Here is a 16,829-nt window from a genome sequence, read left to right as displayed (position 1 = left end):
TTCTTTTTATTTTCTTTTATCCAATTAATGTGTAAAAAGTCAAATGGAAGCCACAGAGTCTTGTGACTTAATTGTGGAAGTGACATGCCATAATTTCTGCCATTTTCTATTGGTCGCACCACCAACCCTGGTACAATCTGGGAAGGGACTATACAACAGTGTGAATACCAGGAGACAAGAAAGATTAGGGGCATGGAGGCTGACTACCACTGCCATTGAGAAGGTGGATTCCTTATTTCCCCCGCATGTGAGTGCATCAAAGTAGAACTCAGCCTGCACTCTTTCTTAGATCTCAGTCCGTTTTCTTAGCAATGTACAGTTGGTGTACACATTCAAGCACTATGTTGAAGTTAGACATTGCAAAACCATACAGCTTTATTATTTTATTTTATTTTATTTTATTTTATTTTATTTTAGAACAGCTTTATTGAGATACGATTCACATACCATAAAATTTACCAATTTAAGTATACAACTCAATAGTTTTCAGTATTTCAGTTGTGCATCTTTCACTACAATCAATTTTGGAATATTTTTATTATGACAAAAGGAAATCCTATACCCCTCAGCTATCACTCCCCAATTCCCCATCCCCCTTAGCCCTAGACAACCATTGATCTACTTTCTATCTCTGTAGATATGCCTATTCTGGACATTTCACACAAATGGAATTCCACAATATGTGGTCCTTGGCTTCTTTAACTTAGCATAATGTTTTCAAGGTTCATCATATTGTAGCATGAATTAGGACAGCCTAGCTATCTGTCTATCTTGGAGGGTGCTCCAGGTACACTTGAGGAGAATATGTAGTCTGCTTTTATTTGACAGAATGTTCAAAAGATGTCTGTTAGATCTAATTGGTTTATGGGGTTATTCAAATCCTCTATTCCTAATTGTTCTATCCAATACTGAAAGCATGGAGTTGTAATCTCTATTATTATTGAACTATCTATTTCTACTCTTGAATCTGTCACACTTTGCTTCATGTGTTTGGGAGCTATTTTTAAATGCATATATATTTAAAATTGCTATAATCTTCTGATGGAGCCTTTTATCATCACAAAATGATATTTATTTCTAGTAATAATTTTTTATAAAGTTTTTTTTATATTAGTATAGCCACTCCTGGTTTGTTATGGCTGTTCTTTGCCATGACATGTCTTTTTCCATATTACTTTCAACTTGTTCATATCTTTGAATCTAAAATGTGTCTCCTGTAGACAGCCTACAAATGGAGTTTGTGTTTTTTAAAAATTTATCCAATCTGACAATCTCCGCCTTTTGACTGGATTATTTAATCCATTACATATAAAACCAACCTACCTAGTAGTCTGAAAGAGTGGATAAAAGAAGGTTAGAGATCTTAGGGCTCAAATAATGACATGGTTGAGTTCCTTGGGTTTTCTTTAGGCCTCATATGTACTAGATTGGGTGTTGCAAAAACTGTAACCTAGAAATACCAATGAGCACAGCCCACAAAGGACCTAATAAAATTCTGCTCTCTCTAGATAATAGATCACAAAGAGGCATCCTAACAGAAGAATTTCAGACAACAACTATTCTACTTTAGCCAACACCACAGAACAAAACAACATACATACAACCTTACTCTTACCCATGCCAGCAAAAGTTGAGTTGGGACTTAGGCTTCCATCTTTGCCAGGTATCAATGAGCCCCAGCCATGTCTCTTCCCCCATCCAACTCCTGTGGTGTCACTGAAGAATATATGGAGGTCTGAACCACCCCCACTGTAATGAGAAACCTCTCTCCCTACCTGCTTGGGTAAGATCATTGAGTCAGGACATTTATCACCACCCCCATAGAAGAGAAAATCAAGATATTTTCAGATGAGGGAAATGAAGAGAATTTATTGCCAGCTGACTCACCTAAAAGAATGGCTAACAGCAGTTCTTTGAACAGAAAGGAAACAATAAAAGAAACCGTGGACATTTAGAAGGAAGAACATGGTAAGCAAAACCATGGGTAAATGTAGTAGACTTTCCTTCTCCTGAGTTTTCTAGATTATGTTTGATGGTGGAAACAAAAATGCTAACACTGTCTGATATGGTCCTATTGTAACACTGCCTGAGCTAAGTATGATTCAGAAATATTAAAGACAATTATATTATTAACAGGGGAGAGTAAAGGTATATAAAGGGAGATGGTGTTTTTATATACCCTGGGCAAACTGGTAAAATGACAACACTAGCAGACTATAATAAGTGATATACCTATAATGTAATTCCTAGAGCAACCACTAAAAACCTGTGCAAAGAGATACACTCAAAAACACTACAGATAAATCAAAATTGAATTCTAAAAAAATGTTTAAGGGGTGCCTGGCTGGTTCAGTCAGTTAAGCATCTGACTCTTGATCTTAGCTCAGGTCTTGATCTCAAGGTTGTGAGTTCAAGCCCTGCATTGGGCTTTATTTATTTTAAAATAAAATAAAGTTAAATTAACTTAAAATTTTAAAAATGTTTGAGTAGCTCATAGGAAAGCAGGGGAAAGGAAATTAAAAAAATAAAAACCGAGAGAACAACCTGAAAACAAAAAATAAAATGTCACATTTGAGCCCTAATATACCAGTAATTATATTAAATTTAAATGGTTTAAATTACCAAATAAGACAGAAATTGGCAGAATGGATTTTAAAACACCCAACTACATGCTATTTATGAGAAAATCACTTTAACGATAATAATATAGGCAAGTTGAGGAGCACTTGACCTGGCTCAGTCTGACTCTTGATTTCAGCTCAGGTCATGATCTCAGGGTTGTGAGATCAAGCCCCATATTGGGTTCTGTGCTCAGTGCTGATTCTTCTCTCCTTCTCCCTCTGCCCCTCCTCCTGCTCTCACTCTCTCTCTATATAAATAAATAAAATTTCTAAAGAAAATAATATAGGCAAGTTGAAAGTAAAAGAATGGAAAAAGATGTATCATTCAAGCATTAATCAAAAGAAAGCAGAAATGACTACACTGATAGGAGGTAAAATAGACTTTGGAACAAAGAAAATTACAGGGACAAAGAGGAACATTATACAATGATAAAAGGGTCAATCTGCCAGGAAGACGCAGCAATCTTAAATGCGTACTCACCAAACAACAGAGCTGTAAAACATGTGAAGCAACAATTGACAGAACAGAAAGGAAAAAGAGACAAATCAAAATTATAGTAGAACTCTTAACAATCCATCTCTCACTGAACAGTAGAACAGCTAGACATACAATTATCAAGTATATAGAAGAGCTCAACACCAGTAACAAACAGGATCTAATCAACATCTATAGAACATTCCATTCAACAACCACATACTACACATTCTTTTTAAGTCCCTACAGAGCATATACCAAGACAGACCATACCCTGAGCCACGAAACAAACTTCAACAACCATCAAATACCTGAAATAATAGAGTGCGTTCTCTGACCACAGTGGAATCAAACTAGAAATCAGTAACAGAAAGATCATGGAAACCCTCCAGATTTTTGGGAATCAAACAATACACATCTAAATAGTCTATAGGTCAAAGATAAAGTCACAAGGGAAAAGTTTTAAACATTGAACTGAATGAAAAGGAAAACAGAAAATGTAAAGACCTATGGGACACAGCTCCTACAGTGCTGAGAGGAAAATTTATAGCACTGAGTGCATACATTACAAAAGAGGAAGCACCTCAAATTAAGTATCTAAGCTCTCAACTCAAGAGCCTAGAAAAAGAGCAAAATAAGTCCCCAGAAAGCATGAGAGGATAAAATAAAGCTAAAACAAGTAAATGCAGGAAATCAGTGAAACAAAAAGTTGGTTCTTTGAAAAGATCAATGAAGTTGACAAAACTTTATCAAAATTGATAAAGAAAAAAGGGAGAAGACACAAATGACCAATATTGAGAATGAAAGATGAAATATTACTGCAGAATTTGTAAGCATCAAGAGGACAACAAGAAAAAAAAAAGGACAACAAAGAACTACTATAAGCAAGTCTATACACATAAACTTGACAACTTAAGAGAAATGAAACAATTGCTTGAAAAAATAAACTACCACAACTCACCCAATATGATATAAATAATTTGAATAGCCTTATCTAAGAAATTGAATTTATAATTTTAAAATTCTAAAAAGATAAATCTCCAGGCCAATATGATTTCACTGGAGAATTTTATCTAGTGTTTAAAAAGAAATAACACCAGCTTTCTATAATATTTTCTAGAGTATAGAAGGAACCACTTCCCAATTCATTTTAGGAAGCTGATATTACCGTGATACCCAGACTATACAAATCTATTACAAAAAAGAAAATCACAGATAAATGTCCCTTATGAATACAGATGCAAAGTATTAACAAAATACTGGCAAATAGAATTTTAGCAATATATAACAAAGAATTACACACCATGACCAAGTAGATTGTATTCTAGAGAAGCATACATGATTCAGTATTAGAAAAACAGTCAACGTAATCCATCATCTTATCAGGCAAAAATAGAAATCCACGTGATGTAAAAAAAGAAATCCTCCATCGATGTCAAAAAAGCATTTAAAATTTCAACATCCATCCATAAAAAACTCTCAGAAAACTAGGAACAGAAAAGAAATTCTTTAACTTAAAAAAAAAAAAAAATCTACAAAAAAGTCCTACGGCTAACGTTATACTTAAAAGTAGAAAATTGAATACTTCCCCCTAAGACTGGAAACAAGGCAAGGATATATGCGTTCACTTCTATTATTCAACACAGTACTCAATGTTCTAGCCTATACAATAAGGAAGGAAAAGAATACTGATTTAATACTTAACACTACTGAACTGTACACTTAAAAATGGTTAAGTTGGTAAATTTTATGTTATGTGTTTTTTTACTACAATCAAAAAAATTTAAATGAAAAAACATACAGATCTAAAAGGAAGAAATATACCTGTTTATTTTGGAGATATTATTGTCAACATAGAAAATCCCAAAGAATCTACAAAAATATCCTAGAATCAATGAATGAGTTTAGCAAAGTCATAAAATACCAGATAAATATACAAAGTTTAGTGGTATTTCTACATACTAGCAATGAACATGTGAGCGCCAATATTAAAAATATAATGTCAAAAAATAAAATAAAAATAATATCATTAACGATTGCTCAAAAAATTTATTTAGGTGTCAATCTAATCAAACATGTACAGGATTTATATGCTGAAAAGTGCAAAACGCTGATGAAAGAAATCAGAGACCAAAATAGATGGAGAGACATACGTTGTTAATGAATTGGAAAATTCATATAGTAAAGATGTCAGTTCCCCCAAAATAATTTACAGCTTTAATAAAATTCCTATCAAAATCTCAGCCAGACATTTTTGTGGATATAAACAAGAGTACTCTAAAGTTTATATGAAAAGGCAAAAGAACTAGAATATCTAAAGCAACTTTGAAAAAGAGGAATAAAATGTGAGGAAAGAGTCTACCCGATTTCAAGACATATTATATAGCTATAGCAAAGTTGTGTAGTATTGACAGAGGAACAGAACAGAGAATTCAAACATAGACCCATGCAAATTGATTATTGACATCCAATTGATCATTGACAAAGGTAGAAAAGAAATTCAATGGAGAAAATATAAACTTTTTATCAAATAGTTGAATGACTAGTTGGATATCCATAGGCAGAAAAATGAACCCATACAAAAAATAGCTCTAAGTGGATTGTGGACTCAAATGTAAAAAGTAACCTGTAAATTTTTAGAAAGATATGTGGGTGACCATTTTCATGTCGAAGGCTAGACAAAGAGCTCTTAGACCTGACACTGAAGGTACAATTCATAAAAAGAAAAATTGATGAATTAGACTTTATCAGAATGAAAAATGTTTGCTCTGCAAAAGACCCTGAAGAGGAAGGAAAGAAAAGGTACAGACTGGGAGATCATATTTGCAAATTATATGTCTAACAAAGGACTAGGATCTCGAAAATATAAAGAACTCTCCAAACTCAATGGCTAGAAAAACACCAGTTCGAATAGGGAAAAACACATGAACAGACATTTCACTAAGGATATAAAGATGGCAAATGTGCACATGAAAAGATATTCAGCAACATTAGCGGTTAGGGAATGCAAATTAAAATCAAGATGAGATATCAGTGCAAATCTATCAGAATGACTAACATAAAAATTGTGATAACACCAGAGCTGGTGAGGATACGGCAGAACTGGATCACTTATACTTTTCTGATAGGAATGTAAAATGGTGCAGCCACTATGGAAAATAGTTTGGAAATTAAAAAAAAATCAAACATGCAAATGTTATACAATCCAGAAATTCTACTCTTGGGGATTTATTCCAGAGAAATGAAAACCTATGTTCACATAAAAACCTATACACAAAGGTTATAGGAGCTTTGTCTGTAACAGACAAAAAGTGGAAACAACTCAGACTATCCTTCAATGGGTGAATGGTGAAATAAGCCGTGATACATGTATACCACGGAATAATATTTAACAATAAAGAGGAACAAATAATTTATGGGATTTTAAAGAAATATGCTGAGTGGGAAAAAAAAGCCACCAACACCAAAAGGTTACATACTGTGTGATTCCACTTACATAATATTCTTCGAATGATAAAACTGTAGCAACAGAGAACAGATGGATGGTAGCCAGGGACTAATGGGGGAATGGAGGCTGGACAGAAGCATGTGTAGATATAAAAGGGTGACTTGAAGAATCATTGGGGTGATGAGAACATTCTGGTCTTGATTATATTAGTGTCAACATCCTTGTGATATTGTCCTGTCGTTTTGCAAGATGTTACCAAAGGGTGTATATGTTTCTATATTATTCCTCACCAGCGCATGAGAATCTACACTTACCTCAAAATAAAAAGCTTTATGAAAAACAAACAAAAAATAGCTTCCTGGGTGAAAAAAATTGTCACAGATTCTCTGAAAGGTAATCCTAGCCATTCTGGTAGTAGGCTACTATAGTGTATGGGTATCCTGTAAAGCAGCTTTACCCAGCAATCAGCCATTTGTTTATAGGTTGATGTCCTTGCATTAAGAATTCAGAGCCTCCAACATTCTGAGAGTAGGACATAAGCACGTTTCTCACCTGTGATGCTCATTTAGGAGTTGACACTAATGTGACTCTAAAGTGTTACTGGGTGAATAGTGCAATAGCGCATGAAAACCATGGAAAGGATAAGTCTGTGTTAAGCAATGCACCTTGTCATGAAGACCTCCTACATATTTAAAATGAAAGCCCTATGGCTCTAGTAAATTGGAAATCTTGAGGTATAAATTGAGTACTTTGATTTTATGGTGCATTTCTTTTTCATAAAAAGCAAGGTAAGAATTCTCATATCTCAATAATTTGTAAAATATCTCTTACCGTTCCCTCTAATTGTCATCTTTCTGCCCCCTTCTCACTTCAACAAATGAGCCAGGGGAATCTTCATTTAGTCAAGTAGATGTACGTCAATGTTTTGTTAAAAAGAAAGGCGCCCATTTGTTGAGCCAAATCACTTGCACACTTGAAAGAATCCTTTCTAGGATTTTATAACCACAAGAAAACTTTCAATCGGATGATAAAAAATTTGATGTGCAGTCAAAGGAGCCAATCCAGCCTGCTCATTTCCTTCCTATCAGTTTTTCTGATACGTTTCTGGAACACTATGTTGTTCCAGAAATATTCTCAAGTAGTTTCTAAAACCCTAATAACTTCTTATCCCTGAGAATAAAATAAAAATGAGTTAACCATTTATCTCTGGGGTGCCTCGGGAGTGAACAGAATCATAAACTACACATGTCCTTATCCACACCATCCAGCAATAATATAATTCTGAAGTTTTCCCCAATAAATTCTGGTGCTGGGTCAGTTCTCGGTACTTTCAATCTGAGTAGGTTTGTTTATAACTTAGGCAGCTGCGTCTTTCGTGGCAGGCATTTTATCGCTTTTGCCTAGAGCGTGTGTAGAATGAATGCACCACAGGAAATCTAAGTAAAACTTTTTGAAAAATACTCATAGTCCTCTGTTTTTTGAACAGAGTTGTCAAGTGACAGTTGCCATTTCACAAACAAAAAAACCAAGAATGTGGCCTCATTTTCACATTAGAATTGTCTTACTCCATTATGCATCCTATAGAGAGATACTTAACTTTTGTGAGAACCTCTGATTGTGGATATTTACATATAAGTTTTCTAGGTCTTGTCCATTCTTGGGGTTCCCTTAAACCATCAGGAAAGACAGAAGTGTGGTGAACTGATGTATTCGTTGTTTTGGAAACTATCCATACACAGAGGGGTTTACGGAGGTAATTATTTCCCCTTCCTTATAGGTATTTTAAAAGTCAAAGCAGAATATATAAACATTTATTGAGGTATTGTGTCTGTTACGTGTAAGGTATTGTTTAAGGCTTCGGGCAGTGTGAGCAAGCAGCTTAAACCAAGCCCTTGCCCTCAAGTGGCTTGCAATCTAGCAAAACAAACATAACTATATTCAGTATAAATAAATTCAATGAAGATGTTGAATAATAGTGCAAGATGGCAATAGAATCTGTCATGGAATAATAGTTTGTTCTGAATTAAAGAAATTATACTTCAACACTTGACCTAAGGCTTGGGTCACAAAAGGAAGAGCTGATAGGAAGCAGAAAGCATGTAGGATGAGAACACCTCTGCTGAAGGTGTTGCTTTCTGATTTTCTAAAGAAATAGACTCTATATCATTTAGAGTATCCTCAAGGGTCAGAATTGCTATCAACTGACATGTTAATTTTCTAAGTATAAAATTCTTTATTTTCTGACAGCAAGCAATCTCAGACTAATTTGTGCCTTCCCTCCCCACCCCTGCCAATCCCAAACCCTGTGCTGCTGTGTATAGTTGCGGTGAGAAAAAAGAAAAAATGCTATAGAGCTTTCTTGCTCTTCCCCACGAATTCTTAAGCTTCATCTTAGAAAATGTCCCAGAGAGTGAAACCCCTTGGGCTGCAGTCGGCAGAAGGACTGGGCTGATAAAATATTTTTTTCCTTCTTTGGGATGATGACACACACATTTTTCAGTGTCTCCTTAAGATGGAAGAGTTGAAAAGCTGGCTTAGATTCCTGGAGGAGGTAACAGTGAGCCTCCTGATTTACAGCTCACGCTTCTCTACCAATGTCTTTGCAGACACCAATCTGGCTTTGTAAAATCTCTCCCTAGCAGTGATGGCTCCGTCACTACCTAAGGAGCATGAGTGACGGCCTCGGTAGACAGAGCACTGGGCTGCCATCTACTGCCCCTGGCTTCCAACAACTGCCAGTGAGTTATTCCTGCCTATAAAAATGAAGACGGTAGGCATCTTTGCTGAGTTTGGTACCGTGAGGTCTAGGTGGAAATTTGGTTGGATTGATTATAATTCTACATAGAGAAGATGCTTACCCATTTTTCATATTTTATTTTCTTCTGTACCCACAAATGTAATCTTTGGCAAGCTTGACCCTACTTCTGAATCTTAACATTTTTTCCCCTCTTTTGAAGGTTGCTGGACATTGAGAGTGAAATGATCAAATTTGCCAGTTACTATGCTGGAATCGCTTTGTTAGTACTTATCACAGGATATATTCAAGTGAGTAGTGCCTCCATTTTATTGATAGATCAACATCTGGGATAAGAGATATTACAATGAAATGCAAGCTTTTGAGCTGTTCAGAAGCCCTCAGGATACAGTTTTATTTGGAGGTGGAGTGGGGTGTGTGAGAGATTGGGGAAGGATTCTTCTTCTCAGATGAGGAGGAAAATACATGCAGTTATCTAGAGAGAAGGAGAATAGACTTTGGATTTCAATGCTCTGTCCTCCCCTTCTCCCTCTACTTCATCTTCTAAACTCAAAAATAGGCAGTTGTGGGAGTGTTTGTAAGGGGAGCATGAGCACCCTGGAGAAAGCCAGGCAGGAGGTGTTGGAGGAAAGCAAACTCTTTCTTTTTCACTTTCATTGCTAAAATCTCACCAGTCTGTGTTTCAAACCAAATTCTGTAAACTGAATCTAGAGTGTACTCTAGATTTAAGCCATGGAAAGGCTTAGAGTTACTTACCCCTTAATAAAGAAGTAGAATATTTCGTCTTTTACCCACTTCTCTAGAAAAAATAATGAAGCCCTTCAGCCCCCATTCATCCAAGAATTCCAGGAAGTTTGTGTTCACTTTAAAGAGAAAGGAATCAAATTTTCCCATGCTGGTACTGAGAGTTTTAATGACAGCCTGACTTTGCTTGGTTGGAAGCAGTTATTAGTAGATTTATTCCCTGCTTATGTCATAATTTTTGTTTTACTTGCTCTGAAAATTATTGTCCAACAGTCTGAAAACTATGCATACATGCTTGTTGTCAAGCCTCTCAGGGGGAAAACAATACACCCAGAAGCATCATGCAAAAATAGGTATATATGAACAAGAATTTCTTTTTGGCTCTGTCATCCTTTACGCATGTGGAAGGTGAAGCTCAGTAAGGTTAGATCTATCAGTGGCAAAGCCAAATTCACACCCAAACCTTCTGGCTCCCCTGGCCACAGCTGTTCTGTTCAGCCCACTTTCAGCAGCAGGTGCCAGAGCTCACCGTACCTCCCATGATGCAGCTTTCAGTGAATCACTTTCTTCTTTTCCTCAGGCTTACATGGAAAGTATTTTCTTCTGCAAAGAGAAGGAATTAACAAACATTTTTTTAACATCACAGTGACAAACATTCCTTGCTCCATTTTCAGATATGCTTTTGGGTGATTGCTGCAGCTCGTCAGATACAGAAAATGAGAAAAATTTCCTTTAGGAAAGTAATGCGAATGGAAATAGGATGGTTCGACTGCAATTCAGTGGGAGAGTTGAATACAAGATTTTCTGAGTAAGTGGCTGGTGGGCGGTTTTTATGTACGTGTGAGTTTTTGATGATAGAGCCCTTATTTCTAAATTAAATAACAATTAGAAACACATTTTCAGTTATTTTGGATGTATTTTGTCTCTTAAATTGGTCTTTTACAGGCAGCATAGTTTTTTCATAGGTGACATTTTATCTGATATGATCATTAAAAATTGAAAGGCAGGATACTACAGTTTATTTTTTGTAGGACCTTGATTAAGATATTAGAAATGAAGTATTACAGAAGAGAGTTAAAAGAAGTAGGGCTATTTGGCCTCTAAAAGAGAGACTGAGGGATGTCACAACCCATTTATCTGTAAGGAAAAACAATGTAATTAGAATGAATTATCTTGCCTTGTCTGTTAAGGCCATTTCTACGCATAAAAACAAAGACCAAAAAATCCAAAGTGGTTCAAGAAAGATTTGAACTAAACAACTAGATTTAAATCTAGTTTATACCTAAAGACCAGTTAGAGCCATTGATGGCCCTCCTTCCCTCCTCCTTCAGGTATTTTGAATGAGCCCTGAGTAATTAGAAGTACTTGAATCCTATTGAATGGAAATTTGGGGTCCTATGAAGGCCCATGAGAGAGTGTGTAGTATAGGGAAGAGCAAAGACTGAATGTTGAGATACTTAGATTCTAGCACTCATTCTGTCCCTTACTTACTGTGTGGCCTTGCACAGATACTTAACCTTGCTGGGATACAATTGTCAGCTCTGTGGGTAATATCTTAGTCCCTTTTTTTTTTTTTTGCTATTGAGTCCTAAGCCCTGTTTGCTCCATCTGAGCAAGAGATTATGGGAATGTTCCTAGGAATATGAATTTTTTTAAAGATTTTATTTATTCATGAGAGACACACAGAGAGAGGCAGAGACACTGGCAGAGGGAGAAGCAGGCTCCCTGTGGGGAGCCCAAGCAGGACTCGATCCCCGGACCTTGGGATGACGACCTGAGCCAAAGGCAGAAGCTCAACCACAGAGCTACCCAGGCATCCCTCCAGGAATATGAATTTAATGCTACTATATTCAACTAATACTTTGGAGGGCTTACCCTAGGCAAGCCATAAAGATAAACCACACAACTCCTGACCTCAGGGAACTCACCATCTAGTAGGAGGGATAAAAGGTGCAAGCAAATAAATAATCAGAGCTGACACATGGATAGCGTACTATACTGTAGGCACTGTTCTACATACTTAACATACATTAGCTAATCCTCATTACGATCCATTAAGGCAGGTTCTGTCATTGTCCCCATTTTATAGATGAGGAAACTAAGGCACAGAAAAGTTAAGTAATCTGCCCAGGAAAAGCTCGTGTTGAAATTCAGAGTCTGGCCCCAGTCTGTGCTCTTAACCAACCCCTATTCTATACTGCCGGTCGGCTACATGCAATAATCGCATACACAGATTCATTATGTTGGTTATGCAAACACAGGGAGGAAGAGATTACCTTTTCCTCAAGAGTTTTTATGAATTCGGTGGTGTGTGGGTTGCAGCTCGAGGCTGAAAGGATTTAGCCGGAATAACGAAGGAAAGGACTCCACAGGACAGACCAAAGATATGAGCTATAAGAAAGAAAGAGACAGGGCAGCCTGGGTGGCTCAGTGGTTTAGCATCGCCTTCAGCCCAGGGCATGATCCTGGGGACCCGGGATCAAGTCCTACATCAGGCTCCCTGCTTGGAGCCTGCTTCTCCCTCTGCCTGTGTCTCTGTGTTTCTTGTGAATAAATAAATAAAATCTTTTTTTTTTTTTTTTTAAGAAAGAAAGAAACAAATAAGATGGTTTCTGAAAGTCTTTGTCAACATTGAATGGACACCAGTTGGGAAAACTGGGTTGAGGACAAACTTACTTGGCTATGAGGGAGGGAGAGGCTCCATGACCTCACAAGCTGCTGCAAGTTTCTTCAAAAGTGAAAGGCTTTTATGTTTCACAGGCAATGGGATATGGTGATGCCAATAGAAGGGAAAGGCTGGGATTTCTCAACAAGACATTTGAATTGACCAAATTCAGTTTTAGTGATCAAAGCCTCTCCTGTTTCTAGCGATATTAACAGAGTCAATGATGCCATTGCCGACCAAATGCCCATTTTCATTCAGCGCATGACCACGAGCATCTGTGGCTTCCTATTGGGATTTTACCAGGGTTGGAAACTGACCTTGGTCATTATCTCTGTGAGCCCTCTCATCGGGATTGGAGCAGCCATCATTGGTCTGGTAAGAATGTCTTCTCACTTCTCTCCAAGATATCTGCACTGAGAAACAGCCAGAAATGTGAAACTTGGTTCCTTTTTCCTATTTATGTTTAGTCAGCATTATTATCACTGTTTTGTTGTGTTTTGGTGATTCTTCCTTAGTATCAAATAACATTCCATCAACCCAGGGATTGATGATATTTTAATAACGTAAGTATTATTGTGTTAATAACAATAGCAAACCATGTTTGTTAAGGATTTGCTATTTTGCCAGGCACTATTAGGAACTTCATATATATTATCTCTGATCTTTACAACAATCTTATAAAGTATTAATGTCATTTAAACATAAGAAATGGAGACTCAGAGAGGTAAGGGACTTGTCTGGGGTTGCACAGCTAGCGAGTGACAAAACTAGATTCAAATACAAGGGACCCTGACTCCAAATCCCCACCCACTCTCTCATATGCCTATTGCTTCCCATGGTCTCCCAAGCTCAGATATTTTCTTCAAAAAGGCCCAACAAATATACCCAAATCAGTAACAAACACATAAACGAGATTTCTGCAGTCACAGCTGTGTTCTCCATGCAGTTGGATCAGTTTCAGAATGAGGTGACCTGGCCCATTCTGAGTAGTATCTTGGCATGCAGGCCAGGAAAAATGTAGCAGTAGGAGTTTGGGGTCATCCCAGTGAAATCCCTAGGATTAATAAATTATTATATCATACTTTTAGAGCAGCTGCCTTAGATAACAGCAGATCATGAGATCTGGCTCACTAATAGTTTACTGTAAGTGAGCATAGATTTCAGGTGAAAAGCTGCACACCCTCACATCATGGAGCAACAGGGAACCAATCTCCATAAAATTTTCTAGCAAAATATTCTCTACAATCCCGTGGCTATATTACTCAAACGTTTCCCAGGTCGTACAGAGTGACAATGGCAAAGAGTTCATTCCTCTCAACTGACCACTAACCTGACTCTACCAACTGGCTCAAGAAAGATATATTTAGCCTGTCAAAACTTTTGTTTCCTCATCTTGAAGATAAGGATAATGCCTCCCAAAAGCCACTGTGATGACTTAAGGCATAATCCATGTTATCCACTCAGCATGGCATCTGGCACAGAATTAATTGCTAAAGAGATAATAGTTTTTAGTTTTTCCAATCCACCATGTTGTGCAAGCTTTATAACAATCTTTCCTATCAAACACTTTCTAGCTTCACTCCAGAAAAGCCTCACTCTCCACAGGCGATCTTTGGGGATTCTGTGGAGAATTCCACAGCTTTTTTGATTCAGCTTTTTTCTGCTAAATACACTTAATCTCTTTTCTCAAACCTGTGATTATTTAATATTCATACTTAGATGGGCAATATGTTACATTTCAACATGGTGGAGATGTAGCCTGGGTAACCTGATTTGAACAGGCTTAGGGGATGGTTTCTCTTACTATCTCAGGGCCCGTATTTCAAGTTCTTGTTAATGTGTCACTGATTTGGAATGCTGTAGCTCTGCACTGGTTTCTTCCTGAATTCAAGTCTGTGCATGTTTGTGTAAAATGATACAAGCAACCTCACTAGGCCCAATTCAAAAGCAGGACCAAGAGAAAAAGCAGGAGGGGGCAATATATGACATGTTACATGTTAATGAGGGTTTTGTATGCCTGTGTTGGACTTTAATATTTACCATGAGAAACATGAGCTATCATTAAATATTTTCCAATTTACATCTTTTAAGCTCCTGTGTCAATTTAACAGAAGTATCCTGAGATTATTTAATATGCAATAAATTACAATAAAATTATTAATATTCATAGCTATTTAGTTTCCTCAATACGTAATTTAGAAATAAATTAGAAGAGGATTGTGGTAAAAACTACAATGTCCATAACATGTAAATTCAGATTTTAATGTTGACGAAAATAGCCCTACTTTCCTTGTTGTTGTCTTTTCAATTCACAACTTTTATAAAATGTGGACTTGTGACATAAATATGTTGTAATAACATTTACTTATTTTATATCTTAGAATTATGTTTAAGATTGTGTTTGAGAAGAGTTCTGCTACTAAAAGTTTGGAAATTCTTGGAAGATAAACTTCTTTAGTCTGGATACTATATATATTTTAGATTTTTGAGTTGTTGATCTTCTATAATATTTGCTTGTATTCATTCCAGCGTCTTTATCTGTGCCAGGGATTTCTTTGGTGATTAATTATAATTACAACTCAATCTAAGTCCAATTTTAGAAAAAGTAACTTGTTAAATATTAAGGGCAATGTCTTTTTTGTTCTTTATGTAAGAAGCAAAGCTAGTTAGTTGAACCCCTACATTTGAGTCAAAATGCTTTGATATTTATCTGGAGCTTTCTCTTGTGTGCAATTACCTCTGCAGCATCACGAGTCTCTGTATGGTCAGGACCTTTCTCTCATTCTATACTCTGAGTAACCTCCAGTCTCTGACTCTGGTGTTTGTCTGTAAGCTGTGTGAACATTCTGTAGTCAATAGCAATGAAATGTGACATGGTTTCATTTGAAAATTTCATTAGTATCATAAGTGAAACACTGTGGTCTCACAGAATCCCCTCTTTGGGACTCACTCTGTGAGAAGGTTCTTGAGGCTGACTTCTAAGGAAGTCATTTTGATATGCTAACAACCAAACACTCATGGGTGGGGCTTAACATGGGTCAGACTTGGACCAGATTCTTTCCTTGGTGAACCGTTATAGTGAGAATCCAGTATTAAATCACACTACATGTTTACTCTGCTAAATGAATCACCAAATGACAGGCTGACTTACTTCATTGCCTGGTCTTCATGTTTTGTTTTCTTCTTTTGGATTTTAGAGTGTATCCAAGTTTACTGACTATGAATTGAAGGCCTATGCCAAAGCAGGGTCAGTGGCAGATGAAGTCATTTCATCTATGCGAACAGTGGCTGCTTTTGGTGGTGAGAAAAAAGAGGTTGAAAGGTTGGTTTATTGAAATGTCTACCATATTCCTGAATTTCATCATTCAGCACATTACCCTAGATCCTCCCCATTTTGTACAAAGTGGCAGATGTACCTTGGTCTGTTTACCCTGAAAGAGCTTTTGTTCAACAGTTAGCTGAGAGTATTAGTTGGGCACAGTGCTACGGACCCCTAAGTCTCTAGCTGTGTGTTTTTGAAAATGTTGTAGTTGGAGATTTTTAGAAAGCTATCTTAGGTTAGGTATGTATTTCAACTATGGTAGTGTGCGTGCACGCATGCTATACACATCATAGCGGTCGGTAACACTGTTTGCTCCATGATCTAAAATGCAGTTCCACACATTTTTATTAGGTGTCTTTATTCAGCTACTGTACTACATGCTCTTTATAAAGTCTGATAAAATTTCCATTTAATCATTGTTTGATTAAATTTTGTTAATTTATCACTGGGTATATTACAGACCATCATTCTAGGAGATTAATTCTTAGTGAAAATAAAAAACCTAAATGACCAAAACAATACAGCTGTCAAAATTTTGATTTTGTTTTTTCTGCCTTTTATCTAGTATTTATTAAGTGCTTACCATGTGCCAGGTACAGATTTTATAAAATAGCCACCAATTTAATTAAACTCTTATTTCATGAGTTGTAGATCTAGTATGATGATGCCATTCTCAGTTGTTACCAAATAAAAAAGAGAATAGAATTCATAATCTCTAATTATTCTCTTTTCCTCCCCCCCCCCTTCTTTTGGTCTATAAAGTGAAGTTACTTGTTTCTCACAAAAAAATTCAGTAGCA

The 16,829-nt window shown here is 36.6% G+C and overlaps 1 protein-coding gene across 1 annotated transcript in view; it reads left to right on the top strand.

Annotated features, from left to right (window-relative positions):
• ABCB11 (ATP binding cassette subfamily B member 11) overlaps positions 1-16,829 on the top strand; it is a 76,890-nt gene that overhangs the window by 8,405 nt on the left and 51,656 nt on the right. Inside the window, 4 exon segments of the mRNA NM_001143932.1 lie at positions 9,502-9,589; positions 10,718-10,851; positions 12,912-13,083; positions 15,906-16,030. Coding sequence (NP_001137404.1) covers positions 9,502-9,589; positions 10,718-10,851; positions 12,912-13,083; positions 15,906-16,030 — 519 coding nt within the window.

This window comes from Canis lupus, chromosome 36, assembly GCF_011100685.1.
Source record: "Canis lupus familiaris isolate Mischka breed German Shepherd chromosome 36, alternate assembly UU_Cfam_GSD_1.0, whole genome shotgun sequence".
Taxonomy (NCBI): Eukaryota; Metazoa; Chordata; class Mammalia; order Carnivora; family Canidae; genus Canis; species Canis lupus.
This window is presented reverse-complemented; position numbering and strand designations above follow the sequence as displayed.